At 42.8% G+C, this 18,594-nt stretch overlaps 1 protein-coding gene across 1 annotated transcript; it reads left to right on the top strand.

Moving 5' to 3' along the window:
- The first annotated feature begins 1,414 nt into the window (after positions 1-1,414).
- Positions 1,415-11,884, top strand: LOC112264601 (nuclear receptor subfamily 1 group D member 2). The gene is made up of 8 exons (XM_024441319.2): positions 1,415-2,021; positions 6,092-6,292; positions 6,455-6,543; positions 6,804-6,948; positions 7,894-8,747; positions 9,038-9,223; positions 9,449-9,659; positions 11,575-11,884. The coding sequence occupies exons 1-8, from the start codon at positions 2,003-2,005 to the stop codon at positions 11,769-11,771; spliced, it is 1,902 nt and encodes a 633-aa protein (XP_024297087.1). The 5' UTR covers positions 1,415-2,002; the 3' UTR covers positions 11,772-11,884.
- Positions 11,885-18,594: the final 6,710 nt, after the last annotated feature.

The following is an 18,594-nucleotide window of genomic DNA, read 5'->3' as shown; positions in this document are numbered from 1 at the left end:
TAAGAATGCTGTTCATTGACATCAGCTCAGCATTTAACACCATAGTACCCTCCAAACTCGTCATTAAGTTCGAGACCCTGGGTCTGCACCCCGCCCTATGCAACTGGATCCTGGACTTTCTGACGGGCCGCCCCCCAAGTGGTGAAGGTAGGAAACAATATCTCCACCCCGCTGATCCTCAACACTGGGGCCCCACAAGGGTGCGTTCTCAGCCCTCTCCTGTACTCCCTGTTCACCCATGACTGCGTGGACATGCACGCTTCCAACTCAATCATCAAGTTTGCAGATGACACTACAGTGGTAGGCTTGATTACCAACAACGACGAGACGGCCTACAGGGAGGAGGTGAGAGCCCTCAAGGTGTGGTGTCAGGAAAATAACCTCTCACTCAACGTCAACAAAACAAAGGAGATGATCGTGGACTTCAGGAAACAGCAGAGGGAGCATCCCCCATCGACAGGACAGTAGTGAAGAAGGTGGAAAGATTTAAGTTCCTCGGCGTACACATCACGGACAAACTGAAATGGTCCACCCAGACAGACAGCGTGGTGAAGAAGGCCCAACAGCGTGTCTTCAACCTCAGGAGGGTGAAGAAATTTGGCTTGTCACCTAAAACACTCACAAACATTTACAGATACACAATTGAGAGCATCCTGTCGGGCTGTATCACCGCATGGTAAGGCAACTGCACCGCCCTCAACCACAAGGCTCTCCAGAGGGTAGTACGGTCTGCACAACGCATCACAGGGGCAAACTACCTGCCCTCCAGGACACCTACACCACCCGATGTCACAGGAAGGCCAAAAAGATCATCAAGGACAACAACCACCCGAGCCACTGCCTGTTCACCCCGCTATCATCCAGAAGGCGAGGTCAGTACAGGTGCATCAAAGCTGGGACCGAGAGACTAAAAAACAGCTTCTATCTCAAGGCCATCAAACTGTTAAACAGCCATCACTAACATAGAGAGGCTGCTGCCATTATACAGACTCAATCTCTGGCCAATTTAATAAATGGACTTAATAAAGGTGTCACTTAAAATACACCACTTTAATAATGTTTACATATCCCACATTATTCATCTCATATGTATATACCGTTCTATACCCTCTACTGCATCTTGCCTGTGCCGCACGGCCATCGCTCATCCATATATTTATATGTACATATTCTTATTCACCCCTTTACATTTGTGTGTATAAGGTAGTTTTGTGAATTTGTTATATTACTTGTTAGATATTACTGCATCGTCGGAACTAGAAGCCCAAGCATTTCGCTACACTCGCATTAACATCTGCTAACCATGTGTATGTGACCAATACAATTTGATTTGAGTTTCTCCCTGTCGCTGGCCCACACTCCCGTACAGTAGATGGCGGTAATGCACCAAAACGGTTGATGCCAACCGCCGATAAACCCCACCAAAGAAGAAGAATAGCAGCTCGAGTCGAGAGCTCAACTCGGAACCGTCTTTCAGCGAATAATAATAACGTCCTACTCTTTGCTATCAGAGCTATCGTTTACTTCGAGAAAATACACATTTGTATGCTATAGCTATTAATATGCTTAGGCATATCTTTAGCCTTCAGAAAAGAGACTTCAGACGGACAGCTTTTTTGAGCGCTCTACGAAAAAGAAAAATATACGGGATTCCGAACGTTCGATTCATTCTGTAGCGAAACAATTGGCTACAATCTATTGTTTGATTCGGGGCGTGTTTTCAACCAAACGGATACAGTTTAGTTTACGTCAATTGTTTGGAACGTTGGTGATCGTTAACTATCACGACGGGAAATCAATCTGATTAGCAACAGTTGCTGTTGAGCGATTGCTGTCATCTCTGAAACTAGTAGGCCTACGTGCATTTCCCGACAATTTTCTGAACGCTTCAATTCATTGATCAAAAACATCAACCAGTGACGTAAAAAGTTGGTGAAAACAAGATAAGAAAAACGTCATCAGACTAAAGGTCCAAATAGGGGGATTTCAGAAGTCAGAGCACATGGAATCTACAAAAGCAGGTAAAACGATCATATTCTGCTCAATACGTTTAGAAAGATGTATGTGTAGGCCTCTAGCCTATTTTAGTGTCTACAGTTTAACCGTTAGATTTTTGATAGTGTGTTTCATTAGACCGCAACCTAGATTAATTATACAACTTTAACAGGCTACTTGTCAGAATCCTGTTTTTAAAGAGTTTTGTGATGTTTTGAATTAAAACATAAGCCAAATGTATTACAGTGAACTGCTCATACATGTTAGATTTTTCTTACTGTAATGAGCCTTAATTAAAACTGGGTTAAAGTGGGTTAGGAGTGCCATTGAAGGTGTTGTTATTTTAGTATCGGTATGCTGGAACAGTGTTGCAGGTCCCTTTTCTCACATGCACGGGTCGTTAGCCATGTGCGACTCTGTATACGATCTCTCTGATTGGCTGAGGAGCGCTGTGACGTGTATACTTCCTTCTTTAAATGCTCCCTTGCGTCCTCTGGTTGGTGGAGAAGTGCTGTGACGTATATATTGCATAATTCTGCCAAAGATAATGCACTGCGAGTTGGTGTGGATACACGTGAAACTGCATGCAGTTATAGGGTTGCAGCAATGTAAACTGACCCAGTTTTCTACCACTGGGTTTCTCGGGAAAACATGTACGTTCCAGGTAGGGGCGGGTTCCAAAAATGAACTTCGTCAGTCTAGTAAAATTATAATTGATTGGCCAAGAGTTTCACAACCTAATCATCTATTCATTATGTAAGTCATCCTTATTTGGAATGTGTTTGCTATGGGATTTCTTGTGCTTTATGAATGTTGAAAAGAGGGCAGCTGTGGCTATTGATATTATTTTAGAATTTGCTGAAACTTCTGTAATCAACAAGGGACTTACAGATGACCAACTCATGAACACATCAATTACATTGACTCTGTACCGGTACCCCCTGTATATAGCCACTATTGTTATTTACTGCTACTCTTTAATTATTTGTTATTCTTATCGCTTACATTTTGAGGTATTTTCTTAAAACTGCATTGTTGTTCAAGGGCTTGTAAGTAAGCATTTCACTGTAAGGTCTACTACACCTGTTGTATTCGGCGCATGTGACAAATTACATTTAATTTAGTACCATAAGGGCCACACAACATTTGGAAGGCATTAATAGCTTGCTCCATGAAGCAATCTGGCAATGTTGGCCCTGACCCTGCTTCTTGATTGAATGACGATGAGCTTCCCTCTTGAGCCGTATGTGTGTGAGTTGAAGTGTAGCCAAGCTATTCTCCACGCACCCTGCTGAAACTGGCATTATGGCACCCTGCTGGAACTGGCATTATGTAACAGGGGTGTTATCTAACCAGAATGTAGGAAGAGAAATGAGGTCAGCCTGATCTGAAAAAAAGGGGGGTGATAAAACAGAGCGGTTAGACTGGGCGGGTGGTCGGCCTCTCTTCCTGGCTGAGAGCCACTCTGCACAGGGTTGCCAGGTTTAGCTGAAATTTCTTGCCCAAAGACAACTCAAAACCTACCCACGAGGCCTAAAAACTAGCTCAGAAATGTTTTTCTCAGCAAGAGTGCTGCCACATTTAGCCAATAAACCCTTTTTCCATAACTTTATAGAGCAAATTAAGAATGAATCTCAAATTAACTTCTAACAACCTAAGAAGGCCAGCAGCATACTACCCTGCATCCCACTGCTGGCTTGCTTCTGAAGCTAAGCAGGGTTGGTCCTGGATGGGAGACCAGATGCTGCTGGAAGTGGTGTTGGAGGGCCAGTAGGAGGCATCTTTTCCTAGTCTAAAACAAATATCCCATAGCCCCAGGGCAGTCATTGGGGACATTGCCTTGTGTAGGGTGCCATCTTTCGGGTTGGGACGTTAAACAGGTGTCCTGACTCTCTGTGGTCACTAAAGATCCCATGGCACTTATCGTAAGAGTAGGGGTGTTAACCCCGGTGACCCGGCTAAATTGCCAATCTGGCCTTCATACCATCATGGCCACCTAATCAACCCCGTCTTGGCTCATTCATGGCTCATTAATTCCCCCCAGGTGATTGTGGAGGCCAGGTCATCTGATGCAGCACTCCATCACTCTCCTTCTTGGTCAAATAGCCCTTACACAGCCTGGAAATGTGTTTTGGGTCATTGTCCTGTTGAAAAACAAATGATTGTCCCACTAAGCGTAATTCAGATGGGATGGTGTTTCGCTGCAGAATGCTCTGGTAGCCATGCTGGTTAAGTGTGCCTTGAATTTTAAATAAATCCCAGACAGTGTCACTTGTAAAGCACTCCCACACCATCACACCTCCTCCATGCTTCACAGTTGGAATCACACCTGCGGAGATCATCCGTTCAGCTACTCTCACCAAAAATCTCCAATTTGGACTAATCAGACTAAAGGACAGAATTCCACCGGTCTAAAGTCCATTGTTTGTGTTTCTTGGCCCAAGTAAGTCTCTTCTTCTTATTGGTGTCCTTTAGTAGTGGTTTCTTTGCAGCAATTCAATCATGAAGGCCTGATATACACAGTCTCCTCTGAACAGTTGATGTGGAGATGTCTGTTACTTGAACTCTGTGAAGCATTTATTTGGGATGCAATTTCTGAGGCTGGTAACTTTAATGAACTTATCCTCTGCAGCTGAAGTAACTCTGTGTCTTTATTTCCTGTGGCGGTCCTCATGAGAGCCAGTTTCATCACAGTGCTTGATGTTGTTTGCCAACTTTTAAATTGGGCTATCTGCTGTACACCACCCCTACCTTGTCACTACACAACTGTTTGGCTCAAACGCATTAAGAAGGAAATAAATTCCACAAATGAACTTTTAACAAGGCACACCTGTTAATTGAAATGCATTCCAGGTGACTACCTCATGAAGCTGGTTGAGAGAATGCCAGGAGTGTGCAACGCTGTCATCAAGGCAAAGGGTGGCTACTTTGAAGAATCTAAAATGTAAAATATATTTGGATTAGTTAACACTTTTTTTTTTTTGGTTGCTATATAATTCCATATGTGTTATTTCATGGTTTTGATGTCTTCACTATCTACAATGTAGAAAATAGTACAAATAGAGAAAAACCCATGAATGAGTAGGTGCCCAAACTTTTGACTGGTGCTGTAAACTGAATAGCAGTGGGAACTATTAGGCCTGAATAGGCCTATATCTTTGTCAGACAGTGTTTAATAACACATGGCTACAACAACAATAATAAACAGAAGTTATAGGCTATTTATTAAATCAGTTTTCCACCTCCTGGTAAACTACACAAGTGAAACAAATGTATTTGCATTGGCTACAGTGATATTGTCATTTCAACAAATTTGTTTAAAATGGTAGGCTACAGTAGCCATCATGGGCATAGAAATGAATAGGCTGGTTGATGGCCAACAGATGCAACTGTATCATTGTCCACATTTTAATGTCAGTTTCATTGTGGATTTTTCCCTATAACAGAAGCACGCAAGGGAGTTCACTTAATTTCCACTCGTCCAGCGCTGGAGACCCAAGAACTAAGCATATGTAAAACCTTTAGCTTGATATGGTTTTCCATAAGCAAAGTCTACATTAGAATGGAGTTTAAACCAATGTCTTAGGAAATTTTTCTAATGGGCTCTAAGTGCCTAAAGTCATTTTCCTGTGCTTTGTCACCGTTATTTCGTGATGAGCATCAGTTGTAACATGTTCATGTTTTCTGGAAAAAGGGTTGGAAATGGGTGTCTCCATAATGACAATCTAAATAGCCTACCTACAACTGGTAAAAGGTTGTCACAACGCATGCTGCTCTGTCTGATCTCACTTACGAGACTTGGCTGTCTGCTGCAGTGCTCAGTCTCAACACACCCCACCCAAAATATGAATATTTTTTTGGACTATATGATTTCCAGATCCTTCCCTTCGGTCTGCAAAATGTTCCGAAACAACATTAATTCAAATTCCTTTCAAACACTCTATTTATAAGGTAATGTAAAGTCATTGTTCTTTGTTCAACTTGAACCTCTGCTACCCCAGCAGCCAGCCCTATCCATAGAGATAACAGTATAATATGTGTTCTATTTAATTATATTAAATTATCAGCCTAATCATCATGTCTTTCTCTCCACTAGGGGGTGTAATAGCCTACATCAGCTCCTCCAGCCCTGAGTCATGTCATAGTGACTCAAACGACTGCTACAACTCCTCTTCCCTGCCACACAACTCCTCCCACATCTGTCGCCAGGGCAATGTGGTGGACACGCCCCTAACCACGGCAGGTCTCCCACTGGCCCATACTACAGCAAAGACCAGTGCAAAATGCAGCATTACTAGTGAGTGGTTTCTCTGCTGTGCAATAACTTGAATGTCTATTCAGTTACTATTGCAATAATTGACCCTTGGCTTTGGGTATGAATACAATCTGTTGAATTTACTTTAAAGAGGCATTGCGTCAATGAGTGCTGATGAGATGTTTTGCATCTGGGTTTTTGCAGAAATCAACGGCCTGGTGCTGCTGTGTAAGGTGTGTGGAGATATTGCATCTGGATTCCACTATGGGGTCCATGCCTGTGAGGGCTGCAAGGTGAGAACACAGACTGACACACACACACACACACACACACACACACACCTAATCAATGTTGTGCCTCAATGCCATAGTTAAGGTGAGAGAGCAAGGGCAATGACATAATGGGACGGTAGCCTAAAAGGGTCAAACCATCGAACTCAGAATGCTTCTGCCTTATTTTTAACCACAGCCTCTCTCTCTCTCCTCTCTTAATGACCTAGTTCTGCTGTCAAAGCACTGTGAACTAGCAAGTCTCCCTATCTGTCTGTCTGTAGGGTTTCTTCCGTCGGAGCATCCAGCAGAACATCCAGTATAAGAAGTGCCTGAAGAACGAGAGCTGTGCCATCATGAGGATCAACAGGAACCGCTGCCAGCAGTGTCGCTTCAAGAAGTGTCTGCTGGTCGGCATGTCCAAGGACTGTAAGTTCCTATTACCTTCTATAACTACATCCCCTCTCCTATCACAATAATACATGGTTTATTACCGTTCTCGTGGGTTGTCGTGGATTACATAAATATGTAGTTGAGAAAAAAGTAGATGAAGAAAAGTATCGGTTTGTTCTATTTTAAACAAGGATGGACAGTATTTGGTCATTATCTGTAGACTAGCAGACCTATCAGCAAAGACCATTTTAATAGGAGGTGTTGGAGGTAATTAAAGCCTGGTGTACACTACACGATTTAGCTGCCCGAGACAAGTTTTTGAGACCGGAGCCAAAATCCCCATATTGTTGCGTCGCCAACGCTCGTTTAATGTGAGCGGGTCAAAGACGCAATCTGAAGGCTACCGATCTCGTCTTTGAGCAGTCCCAGACATCCGATTATTTTCAAACATGTTTGATTTTATCGCCACAAAATCTGCAATGCTCTTGTAGTGTGAGATGTGAAATGACACGTTTTGAGAACGGTGATTAGTAATTGCCAATGAGAGTTCGCCAGAGAAGAAGCCAGTGAGAAACGTTGTTTCACGTCACCCAGAATGTGTGTAGACTCTAGCAGGAGCGATAACTAATATTAGTATGTGTTTATACTTGCCTTTAACCAAAGCCAAAGTGTCAAATTGTTACAGCTCTGAAGTTCACAATCAATGATATTCAAAATGTTTCCTAGATATTTCAACTCTATTTGGCAAGTGTGAATGACTGAACATTTGAGGCTGCTTTGAGCCACAGCTCATAGCTACATTAAATCTAATCACATCATTGTTTTGGCGAGACAGCATGGTATTGAGAATCCTCACGACAAAGTGAAGAGTCTTGTAGTGTGTGACCACCATCTGTGCCACATTGTTAAGTGTTAGGATTTTGAAAGTGGTGTAGTGTCCACCCGGGTTAAACCTTGTCTCCTATCTCTTTCCTCTAATAGCTGTGCGTTTCGGCCGCATCCCAAAGCGTGAGAAGCAGCGAATGCTGCTAGAGATGCAGAGTGCCGTGAACAACATGATGAACAACAGCCAGCTACACAGCCAGCTCCACGGTAACACACCCCTCACCCTGGCCAATCAGCTTCAGGTGCCGGCCTGCCCTGGGGAGCCCCGCCCCCAAGATGTTGACTCTGGTTTAGGCTCATCCTCTTCCTCCACCTCTCCCGCCGCTTCCCCCGGGTCCAACCAATCAGAGGAGCCCAAACATCACCCAGAGTCTGCAGTCGCCATGGATACAAGCCGAAGCCCTATATCGGCGTCTCCAAGTGGTTCAGACCGCGGGTCAGAGGATGGGATTGGCTCGGTGACCCGGGCCCACCAGGAGTCCTTCATGTACAATCAGAAGCAAGGTAGCCCTTCCCCCCAGTCCCAGGCTGATGCCCAGCCGACCTCCCTGGGGGAGGAGCAACGTGTCAGTGACACTGGAAAGAGGATAGAGGAGAGGAACTGGAACCAGCAGGAGGCCTGGAACCAGAAGAACCAGAACCAGCAGAATGACCTGGCCTCATTCACAGCCACTCAGGCCCACAACCAGGCTCAGGAGAGTGAGAGGCACCATTGCCAGGAGGATGACACCTCCACCCCCAGCCATTGCCCCTACAGCAGAGGTACTCCCACCACCCCCACCCAGAATCACTGTCTCTACAGCAGAGACAGACTGCCCAACAGCTCCCCTAGTGGCTATTTCCCAGCCTACACCCACCATGGAGGCAACAACAGCACTAGCCAGGCCACCTCCAACTCCCACGGAGGATTGACAAGACCACTGTGGAGCGGGGGCAACAGGATGCATCTGGTGAGTCCAAGATGGACAATGACTATATGATATATTATAGTTAATATAATATCTATGCTAATCTATTGTATAATATATTGATTGACTACATTTGTATAACACTCCCCAAATCATAAACTACAAATAATAGAAGTACAAGATTCAATCCCTGTGTAACACCGTACTTGATCTCACACCTTCAGATTGTGTTAACATAACACAATGTATATGGGAAACTCGACTTATCCACCATTAAACAAGTATATCAATGATATGTTTCATGTACCTCCTTCTCCTCTCTCCATCCTCAGCTGTGTCCCATGAACACATCTCCCCATGTGAATCCCCATAAGTCAGGCCATGGGATCTGGGAGGAGTTCAGCCACAGTTTCACCCCGGCCGTCAGGGAGGTGGTGGAGTTTGCCAAGCGGATCCCAGGCTTCAGCGACCTCTCCCAACACGACCAGGTCAGCCTGCTCAAGGCTGGTACCTTTGAGGTGAAGACCAGAACACTCACTTACAGTATATTAAAACCTTTTTTATTGCATTGTTTTTCTCCGTCTTCCTTCCCTAGGCTCTTCTTTTCTCCTTCTCTCCTCTACTCCTCATCCCCTTTCTCACATGTATGTGAATGAAAACAGTATTAAAAACAAACTGATATGGCTCATGGAAATGCACTTAATCCAGCCAAACGTACCTAGTGTCTGCTGTCATTTCATCAGGTGCTAGTGGTCCGTTTTGCATCGCTGTTTGATGTGAAAGACCGCACCGTGACATTCCTGGGTGGTACCAAGTACAGCGTGGAGGCGTTACGAGCCATGGGCGCCGGCGACTTCCTGACCTCCATGATGGACTTCAGCGAAAATCTGATGGGGCTCAGCCTTAGCGAGGAGGAGATGAGCCTGTTCACCACCGTTGTCCTCATCTCTGCCGGTAGGATCATGACGTGACCTTTTCATTCATATTTCCTGCCCCTTTTAAATATACAGTGGGGCAAAAAAGTATTTAGTCAGCCACCAATTGTGGAAGTTCTCCAACTTAAAAAGATGAGGCCTGTCATTTTTATCATAGGTACACTTCAACTATTACAGACAAAATGAGAAGAAAAAAATCCAGAAAATCACATTGTAGGATTTTTTATGAATTTATTTGCAAATGATGGTGGAAAATAAGTATTTGGTCACCTACAAACAAGCAAGATTTCTGTCTCTCACAGACCTGCAACTTCTTCTTTAAGAGGCTCCTCTGTCCTCCACTCGTTACCTGTATTAATGGCACCTGTTTGAACTTGTTATCAGTATAAAAGACACCTGTCCACAACCTCAAACAGTCACACTCCAAACCCCACTATGGCCAAGACCAAAGATCTGTCAAAGGACACCACAAACAAAATTGTAGACCAGCACCAGGCTGGGAAGACTGAATCTGCAATAGGTAAGCAGCTTGGTTTGAAGAAATCAACTGAGGGAGCAATTAGTAGGAAATGGAAGACATATAAGTCCACTGATAATCTCCCTCGATTTGGGGCTCCACGCAAGATCTCACCCCGTGGGGTCAAAATGATCACAAGAACGGTGAGCAAAAATCCCAGAACCACACGGGGGGACCTAGGGAATGACCTGCAGAGAGCTGGGACCAAAGTAACAAAGCCTACCATCAGTAACACACTATGCCGCCAGGGACTCAAGTCCTGCAGTGCCAGACGTGTCCCCCTGCTTAAGCCAGTACATGTCCAGGCCCGTCTGAAGTTTGCTAGAGAGCATTTGGATGATCCAGAAGAAGATTGGGAGAATGTCATATGGTCAGATGAAACCAAAATAGAACTTTTTGGTAAAAACTCAACTCATTGTGTTTGAAGGACAAAGAATGCTGAGTTGCATCCAAAGAACACCATACCTACTGTGAAGCATGGGGGTGGAAACATCATGCTTTGGGGCTGTTTTTCTGCAAAGGCACCAGGACGACTGATCCGTGTAAAGGAAAGAATGAATGAGGCCATGTATCGTGAGATTTTGAGTGAAAACTTTCCATCTGCAAGGGCATTGAAGATGAAATGTGGCTGGGTCTTTCAGCATGCCAATGATCCCAAACACACCGCCCGGGCAACGAAGGAGTGGCTTCGTAAGAAGCATTTCAAGGTCCTGGAGTGGCCTAGCCAGTCTCCAGATCTCAACCCCATAGAAAATCTTTGGAGGGAGTTGAAAGTCTGTGTTGCCCAGCAACAGCCCCAAAACATCACTGCTCTAGAGGAGATCTGCATGGAGGAATGGGCCAAAATACCAGCAACAGTGTGTGAAAGACTTACAGAAAACGTTTGACCTCTGTCATTGCCAACAAAGGGTATATAACAAAGTATTGAGAAACTTTTGTTATTGACCAAATACTTATTTTCCACCATAATTTGCAAATAAATTCATTAAAAATCCTACAATGTGATTTTCTGGATTTTTTTTTTTTTGATTTTGTCTGTCATAGTTGAAGTGTACCTATGATGAAAATTACAGGCCTCTCTCATCCTTTTAAGTGGGAGAACTTGCACAATTGGTGGCTGACTAAATAGTTTTTGCCCCACTGTACTTTCTTCTAGACTATAGACACTATATCCTATAGAAACAGACTTAATACTGTGAGTTATGGTACTGTATGGCTCCTTACCAAGAGATTAGTGTAACTATCTAAAGTATGTTTGTTGTTTGAAAGCATGCATTGTATTATAGTGAAAGTTTCCTTCCTCACTAACATCTTCTATCCAGCTTCCTGTCATAGAGCCATACATCTGTGAATGGTAATCAGAGAAAAGTATAGGCACCAAGTCTAATAAAGTTCTACGGGGTTTTTTGTGTTCTAGATCGCTCAGGGATTGAGAACGTGAACTCTGTGGAGGCGCTTCAGGAAACTCTGATCCGGCACCTGAAGGGCCTCATCACTAAGAACCACACCAACGAGTCAGCCATATTCACCAAGCTGCTCCTCAGACTGCCCGAACTGCGCTCCCTTAATAACATGCACTCTGAGCAGCTGCTGGCCTTCAAGATCCATCACTAGACCAGAACCAAGTTCTGAACCTGGGGAGTATTCATTATGCACCAAATGGAACATTAACTGAGATGGGGAGGTACCACATGAACTTGCCCAATAATAAATGCTTGTTTTTTTCCCCCCGTTGCAAGACCTTTTGCTATGGTGTGCCCTAATGAATATGACCATGGACATTGGGTCTGAGTTCTGTGGTTGTGGACCACAAAGCCCATTTCTCCACCCACCCTGACACACCTCGACCATCTACACTAATGAACTATGAACCCTGACCTCCTAGAGAACCCTCATCACGCCCCTCACTTCACGTGATCTTTTCCCTTCACAAACAAGTTGAAGTAGTCAGCAAATGTGTCAAGATCAAAGGGGAGGGAGGGGAAATACTTCAAAGTTATCGTACTGTAAGGCTGAAAGGCTTCTGTTGTAATAACCATGAATGCACACGTTCAGACACAAGCGGAAGATATTATGTTTCTTTGTCTTGTTTCTGTGTCCGTGTTGTGTAGGAAGTTTGCAACTGTACAACCCTTAGAGAAGAACCTTTTTATAAATATTGTGTAGACGTGTATTTTTTATTTTTGCATATTTTTGGTGCAATATATTTGATTTGATTATTTACACTTTTCGTTTAGGTCTTACACCATGGCTCTCCAACCCTGTTCCCGGAGAGCTACCACCCTGTAGGTTTTTGCTCCAACCCTCTTCATGGAGAGCTACCACGCTGTAGGTTTTTGCTCCAACCTCTCTTCCTGGCGAGCTACCACCCTGTAGGTTTTTGCTCCAACCCTGTTCCTGGAGAGCTACCACCCTGTAGGTTTTTTGCTCCAACCCTGTTCCTGGAGAGCTACGATCCTGTAGGTTGTTGCTCCAACCCTCTTCCTGGAGAGCTACCACCCTGTAGGTTTTTGCTCTAACCCAACCCTAATCTAGCACACTTGATTCTAATAATTAGCTGGTTGATAAGGTGAATCAGGTTAGGTACAACTGGGGTTGGAGTGAAAACCTACAGGAAGGTAGCTTTCCAAGAACAGGGTTAGAGAGCTTTGTTCTACACCTTGGGTGTATTTAAAATAAACATGTATATATTTATAATTGTAGGCAGACTAATCTAGAAGAATGTTGTGCTTAATGCCTGAAATGACAGGGTGATTCTAAAGGGGGTTAGGGCTCGTTAATTAAACTCCAAACCATCTAGTTGAAAGTAAACTGACGAATGAATGAATGAATGAATGAATGACTACAGAGGAGGTTTGTCTCCTCTCTAAACTATAGGTGTTGAATGACATTAAGGGGGATGTTGTAAAAGCATAGATGGACGTATGTAATCAGGGTAACCGCTGCTACGTTACCTCTGTCTAGGTGTGGCCCTATCTAGTCACCTGAGGAAGGGCTTTGATTGAATGTTTATTTGTATAGAGGAATCTCTTATTTCAAGCTTACGGTTTCAGCTGATGGTGCTGTGTGTGTTACACGCATATAGGAAGTTTGTTGTAAATTATAATGTTCTTGTAAATTATAATGTTCTTGTAAGGTTATGAACTAACTGAAGTCCATCATTGACAAACACAGTCCAGTCACTTAATTATTATAGTGTATGGTAATAGACCGCATTTGTATGATATGAGTGCAAATGGACAGGAAATCAAATGCATTGAGGTTATTTGAACTGACAAAGGTTAACGTTGGTAACCAATAAAACCTATCGACTCAACACATCTCTGCTTGAAGACATTTTAGTTATTTCCATGTCCTTAGGATAAAATTGTTATTGTCATTTTGGGGGGGTGCAAATTTTTAGGTGACAGTTTCGGTAAAAAAAATATCCAATTAAACTGCGCAATTTGATTTTACAGAAACTACTTTGAGTGCTAATTATGCATATTTGTTAACTGTATTTAATTTGTTTCATGAAAAAATGTTTTTTGCACACATTGATATCGTGTCTAAGCCCATTTGGAAATAAATAATCTATACAAAAAATAACATTCATAAATGCATGTAGGCTATGCACAATGGTCGTGCTTCTGTGGGGCCGGTGTATGTGGGAAGGGAGAGAGATGTACAAATGTTTTTTTGTCATTCCGTTGGACTCCGCCACCAGCAACTCTTATACTACTGTCTCAAATGTTTCAGAGGACCACTTAACTTGAATAGACAGACTGATGCTTTTGTCCTCTACCATACTTTTCAAACCTGTACATAGACTACAGATATAGTTATGATGTGCTGTAAATAGGTAGATTCTATTCAAATACAGTATGATTGTAATATTACATAAGAGATTGTAATCTCCTTTTAGAAATAACACCAAGAGACTATGGGCTGTAATCAATTGAGCTGCAGGCATTCCATATGATGATGTCCGTTATGCCGTTGATTGATCGATGATTTCAAACCCTTCGTTTCTCTCTCCTTCCAGCTCACCTGCTCTTCATCTTCCATCCTCCTCCGTGCTTCTGTTCTGTCAATCGTGTGCATCACTGACTTACCTTGTGGTCTGTCAGTCTCTGTTTTCTCTCTGAAAGCATTGCATTATGCAATATATTATTTACATATAGAAATCTCTGTATACAGTGTTAGTCATTTCTTTTCAGCAGGCTTTTCCACTGTCCAAGCATGATTAGGCCACTGAGAACCAGTAACACAGGCAACAATTACTCAGGTTAAATCGCACTGCTATTTAGAACTCCGCTTGACAAGGTTCCAAACGTCATCCATTTAAGAATGATGGAGGCTACTTTGTTCTTGGGGCCCTTCAATGCTGCAGAGATATTTTGGTACCCTTCCCCAGATCTGTGCCTCGACGCAATCATGTCTCGGAGCTCTACGGACAATTCCTTCGACCTCATGGCTTGGTTATTGCTCTGGCATGCACTGTCAACTGTGGGGCCTTATATAGACAGGTGCATTTACAAATCATGTCCAATCAATTGAATTTACCACAGGTGGACTCCAAGTTGTAGAAACGCCTGAAGGATGATCAATGGAAACAGAATGCACCTGAGCTAAATTTCAAGTCTCATATCAAAGGGCCTGAATATTTATGTAAATAAGGTATTTCTGTTTTCTTTTTGCAAAAATGTATAACCTATTTTCGCTTTGTCGTTATAGGGTATTGTGTTTAGATTGCTGAGGAAAAACATGTATTTAATCCATTTAAGAATAAGGCTGTAACTTATCAAAATGTAGAAAAAGTCAAGGGGTCTGAATACTTTCTGATGCCACAAACCTGTAGGCACATACAAAACCTCTTGCTTATGAATAACAGTTCTACATGATGCCAATGTTAAGCAAGCATTTCCCCAAAAGTATTAAAGTCCTCAATAATACACTGCTCAAAAAAATAAAGGGAACACTAAAATAACACATCCTAGATCTGAATGGATGAAATATTCTTATTAAATACTTTTTTCTTTACATAGTTGAATGTGCTGACAACAATGGAAATCAAATTTATCAACCCATGGAGGTCTGGATTTGGAGTCACACTCAAAATTAAAGTGGAAAACCACACTACAGGCTGATCCAACTTTGATGTAATGTCCTGAAAACAAGTCAAAATGAGGCTCAGTAGTGTGTGTGGCCTCCACGTGCCTGTATGACTTCCCTACAACGCCTGGGCATGGTCCTGATGAGGTGATGGATGGTCACCTGAGGGATCTCCTCCCAGACCTGGACTAAAGCATTGGCCAACACCTGGACAGTCTGGTGCAAGTTGGTGGATGGAGCGAGAAATGATGTCCCAGATGTGCTCAATTGGATTCAGGTCTGGGGAACGGGCGGGCCAGTCCATAGCATCAATGCCTTCCTCTTGCAGGAACTGCTGACACACTCCAGCCACATGAGGTCTAGAATTGTCTTGCATTAGGAGGAACCCAGGGCCAACCACACCCGCATATGATCTCACAAGGGGTCTGAGGATCTCATCTCGGTACCTAATGGCAGTCAGGCTACCTCTGGCGAGCACATGGAGGGCTGTGCGGCCCCCCAAAGAAATGCCACCCCACACCATGACTGACCCACCGCCAAACCGGTCATGGAGGATGTTGCAGGCAGCAGAACGTTCTCCACGGCGTCTCCAGACTCTGTCACATCTGTCATGTGCTCAGTGTGAACCTGCTTTCATCTGTTAAGAGCACAGGGCACCAGTGGCGAATTTGCAAATTTTGGTGTTCTCTGGCAAATGCCAAACGTCCTGCACGGTGTTGGGCTGTAAGCACAACCCCCACCTGTGGACGTCGGGCCCTCATACCACCCTCATTGAGTCTGTTTGACCGTTTGAGCAGACACATGCACATTTGTGGCCTGCTGGAGGTCATTTTGCAGGGCTCTGGCAGTGCTCCTCCTGCTCCTCCTTGCACAAAGGCAGAGGTAGCGGTCCTGCTGCTGGGTTGTTGCCCTCCTACGGCCTCCTCCACATCTCCTGATGTACTGGCCTGTCTCCTGGTAGCGCCTCCATGCTCTGGACACTACGCTGACAGACACAGCAAACCTTCTTGCCACAGCTCGCATTGATGTGCCATCCTGAATGAGCTGCACTACCTGAGCCACTTGTGTGGGTTGTAGACTCCGTCTCATGCTACCACTAGAGTGATTTCCACCTGTTGTCTATTCCATTTGCACAACAGCATGTGAAATTTATTGTCAATCAGTGTTGCTTCCTAAGTGGACAGTTTGATTTCACAGAAGTGTGATTGACTTGGAGTTACATTGTGTTGTTTAAGTGTTCCCTTTTATTTTTTTGAGCAGTGTATAAAACTTTTCATACCATTAGCTAGGTTTCCATCCAATTTGCAACAGATTTTCTGTATATTTCTTATATTCTAAAATCTGCATAAGACAATATGCCCATTTTCCCAACAGAGATGTTTCTATCAAATTGACTTGGTGCAGATTAAAGGCTGTGCATGATGAGGTAGTGCACATAAAAATCCCTTTTGCGGTTAAATTCCCATGTCCCAGGATAAAACATACAAATCAAATGGGTTTCCATCGCATTTTCATCTCTACTGATGGTTTTGTAACAAAAAAAGTTACGTTATATAGCAAATGTGCACACTCTGGTATTGGCACGTACACTTTAGCCAACAGCTCGCAGACAGTGCTGGTAAAATCTACATGAGATTATTGAGTATTTTTATTTGTCAAATGGCAGTCAAGCGTTGATCATCATATCACCAGAATAAAATCCTCGATATTTATTGGAAAGAAGCATCAAGATCACCTTTCACATTCACCACCCTTTGAAGTTCATCATTTATTTAATCTGTAGCCTAATAAACTGCTTGCTTTCCCCAAATCGTAGTGGGAAGACGATACATCATCGCGTGATAGTTATTATATCAATATTTGCACATTAATAGCGTTTCCAGTCATTTCTCGTATAATGAATTTTACTGACACAAAAAGATCACACCGTGTCTAGCATATTTTGTTTTGTTGTCATTTGGGAAAGTTTACTGACAGATTTTCTCTTTCCCTCGGGCCTGTCTTCTATTGGACATGTAGCCCACTTTACTCACATAGAAAGGTTGGATGGAAACCTGGTTATTGTTATAAAAAGGAATCACTTTGTATTGCATTTATCTATTGATGGCAATTCTTACACTTAATTTACTTGCAGAGTTAGCTTTTAATCTTAAAGTTTTAACAATTCAAGTACAAAATCTAATTCCTGAATTTAATGTAATTAATAACTGACTGTAGCTAGGACTCCATCCAACAGATTTTCATATGAATATTCTAGAATCCACATAAATATGCGCATTTCCCCACCAGTGGTATGTTTCTACCAAATTAACCTGTTGCAAATAAAAATACGTGCGTGATGATGTTGTGAACACAAAGTGAACTTTTTCGCGTAAACTTTCATGTACCAAATACAAATCTAAAGGCCAGTGTGTTTCCATACCATTTTCAACTCTACTGATTGTCACAAAAACTGTTGCAAATGTGCCTACTCTGGTCTTTGTACCTTCGCTCTAGCCAACAGTTTGCAGTTAAAGTGCGAGTAGGCTGTGCAGGTGCTCTAATCTACATGATGAGAATGTTATGGATAAGAATATTTCTATTTGTCAAACAGCAGTGAATCATCGATCATCATGTCATTAGAATAGGACCCTCGATATGGAAAGCAGCATTAAACCCATCACCTTGTACTTTCACCACCCTTTGAAGTTCATCATAATTTATTTAATCTGTAGCCTGAAATAAACTGCATGGCTTCCCGTGTCCTCGTTTATATATATATAAAAAAGTATATATATAAAAAAAGTATATATATATATACTTTTTTTTCCCGAGTCGTATTGGGAGGACCACACACCATATCATCTCGTGACTCTATTATATTACTTCGATATTTTCACGTAAAGGCGTTTCCACAGGCATTTTCGAGACACAAAAAGATTCCACCATGAACAAGTACAAATACACCGAACCTTCCTATTTCCTCCATTGTTTTTCTTATATGGTATGACTTTACTGGATGGAAACGTGCTTACTACTTATGCTAAAATGACGCCATCATCCCTGGGCCTGGTACAAACTTCAACCAGCAGAGAGAAGTGTTGCTCTTTTAACCAACCGTTGACATAAAAGTTTTTTTTATGGACACATCAGATACAAGGTGAATCTTTGTTCCTGTAGCTGTCTGTGTCTGTCCCTTTATAGAAGATTAACCACTGATCAAAATGTTGCTTTATTTAATATTACTTCAACATAATGTCGTTGTAATTCATGTTGCTCAAGTCCTGTCATCTTTTAAAAAATACAAATCTGGTATTGTTGGTGTGAATTTAAAAGGAGGAATGGTATGGTGCTACAGAGCTTT

The sequence above is a fragment of the Oncorhynchus tshawytscha genome, linkage group LG13, assembly GCF_018296145.1.
Source record: "Oncorhynchus tshawytscha isolate Ot180627B linkage group LG13, Otsh_v2.0, whole genome shotgun sequence".
Taxonomy (NCBI): domain Eukaryota; kingdom Metazoa; phylum Chordata; class Actinopteri; order Salmoniformes; family Salmonidae; genus Oncorhynchus; species Oncorhynchus tshawytscha.
Note: the sequence above shows the minus strand (reverse complement) of the source record. Positions and strands in the feature narration are given on the sequence as shown.

Excerpts from the sequence above, each read along its gene's own strand:
- LOC112264601 (XM_024441319.2), top strand. Across the intron at positions 6,544-6,803 it reads ATGCCTGTGAGGGCTGCAAG|GGTTTCTTCCGTCGGAGCAT; the intron begins GTGAGAACACAG and ends GTCTGTCTGTAG. Across the intron at positions 8,748-9,037 it reads GGGGCAACAGGATGCATCTG|CTGTGTCCCATGAACACATC; the intron begins GTGAGTCCAAGA and ends CTCCATCCTCAG.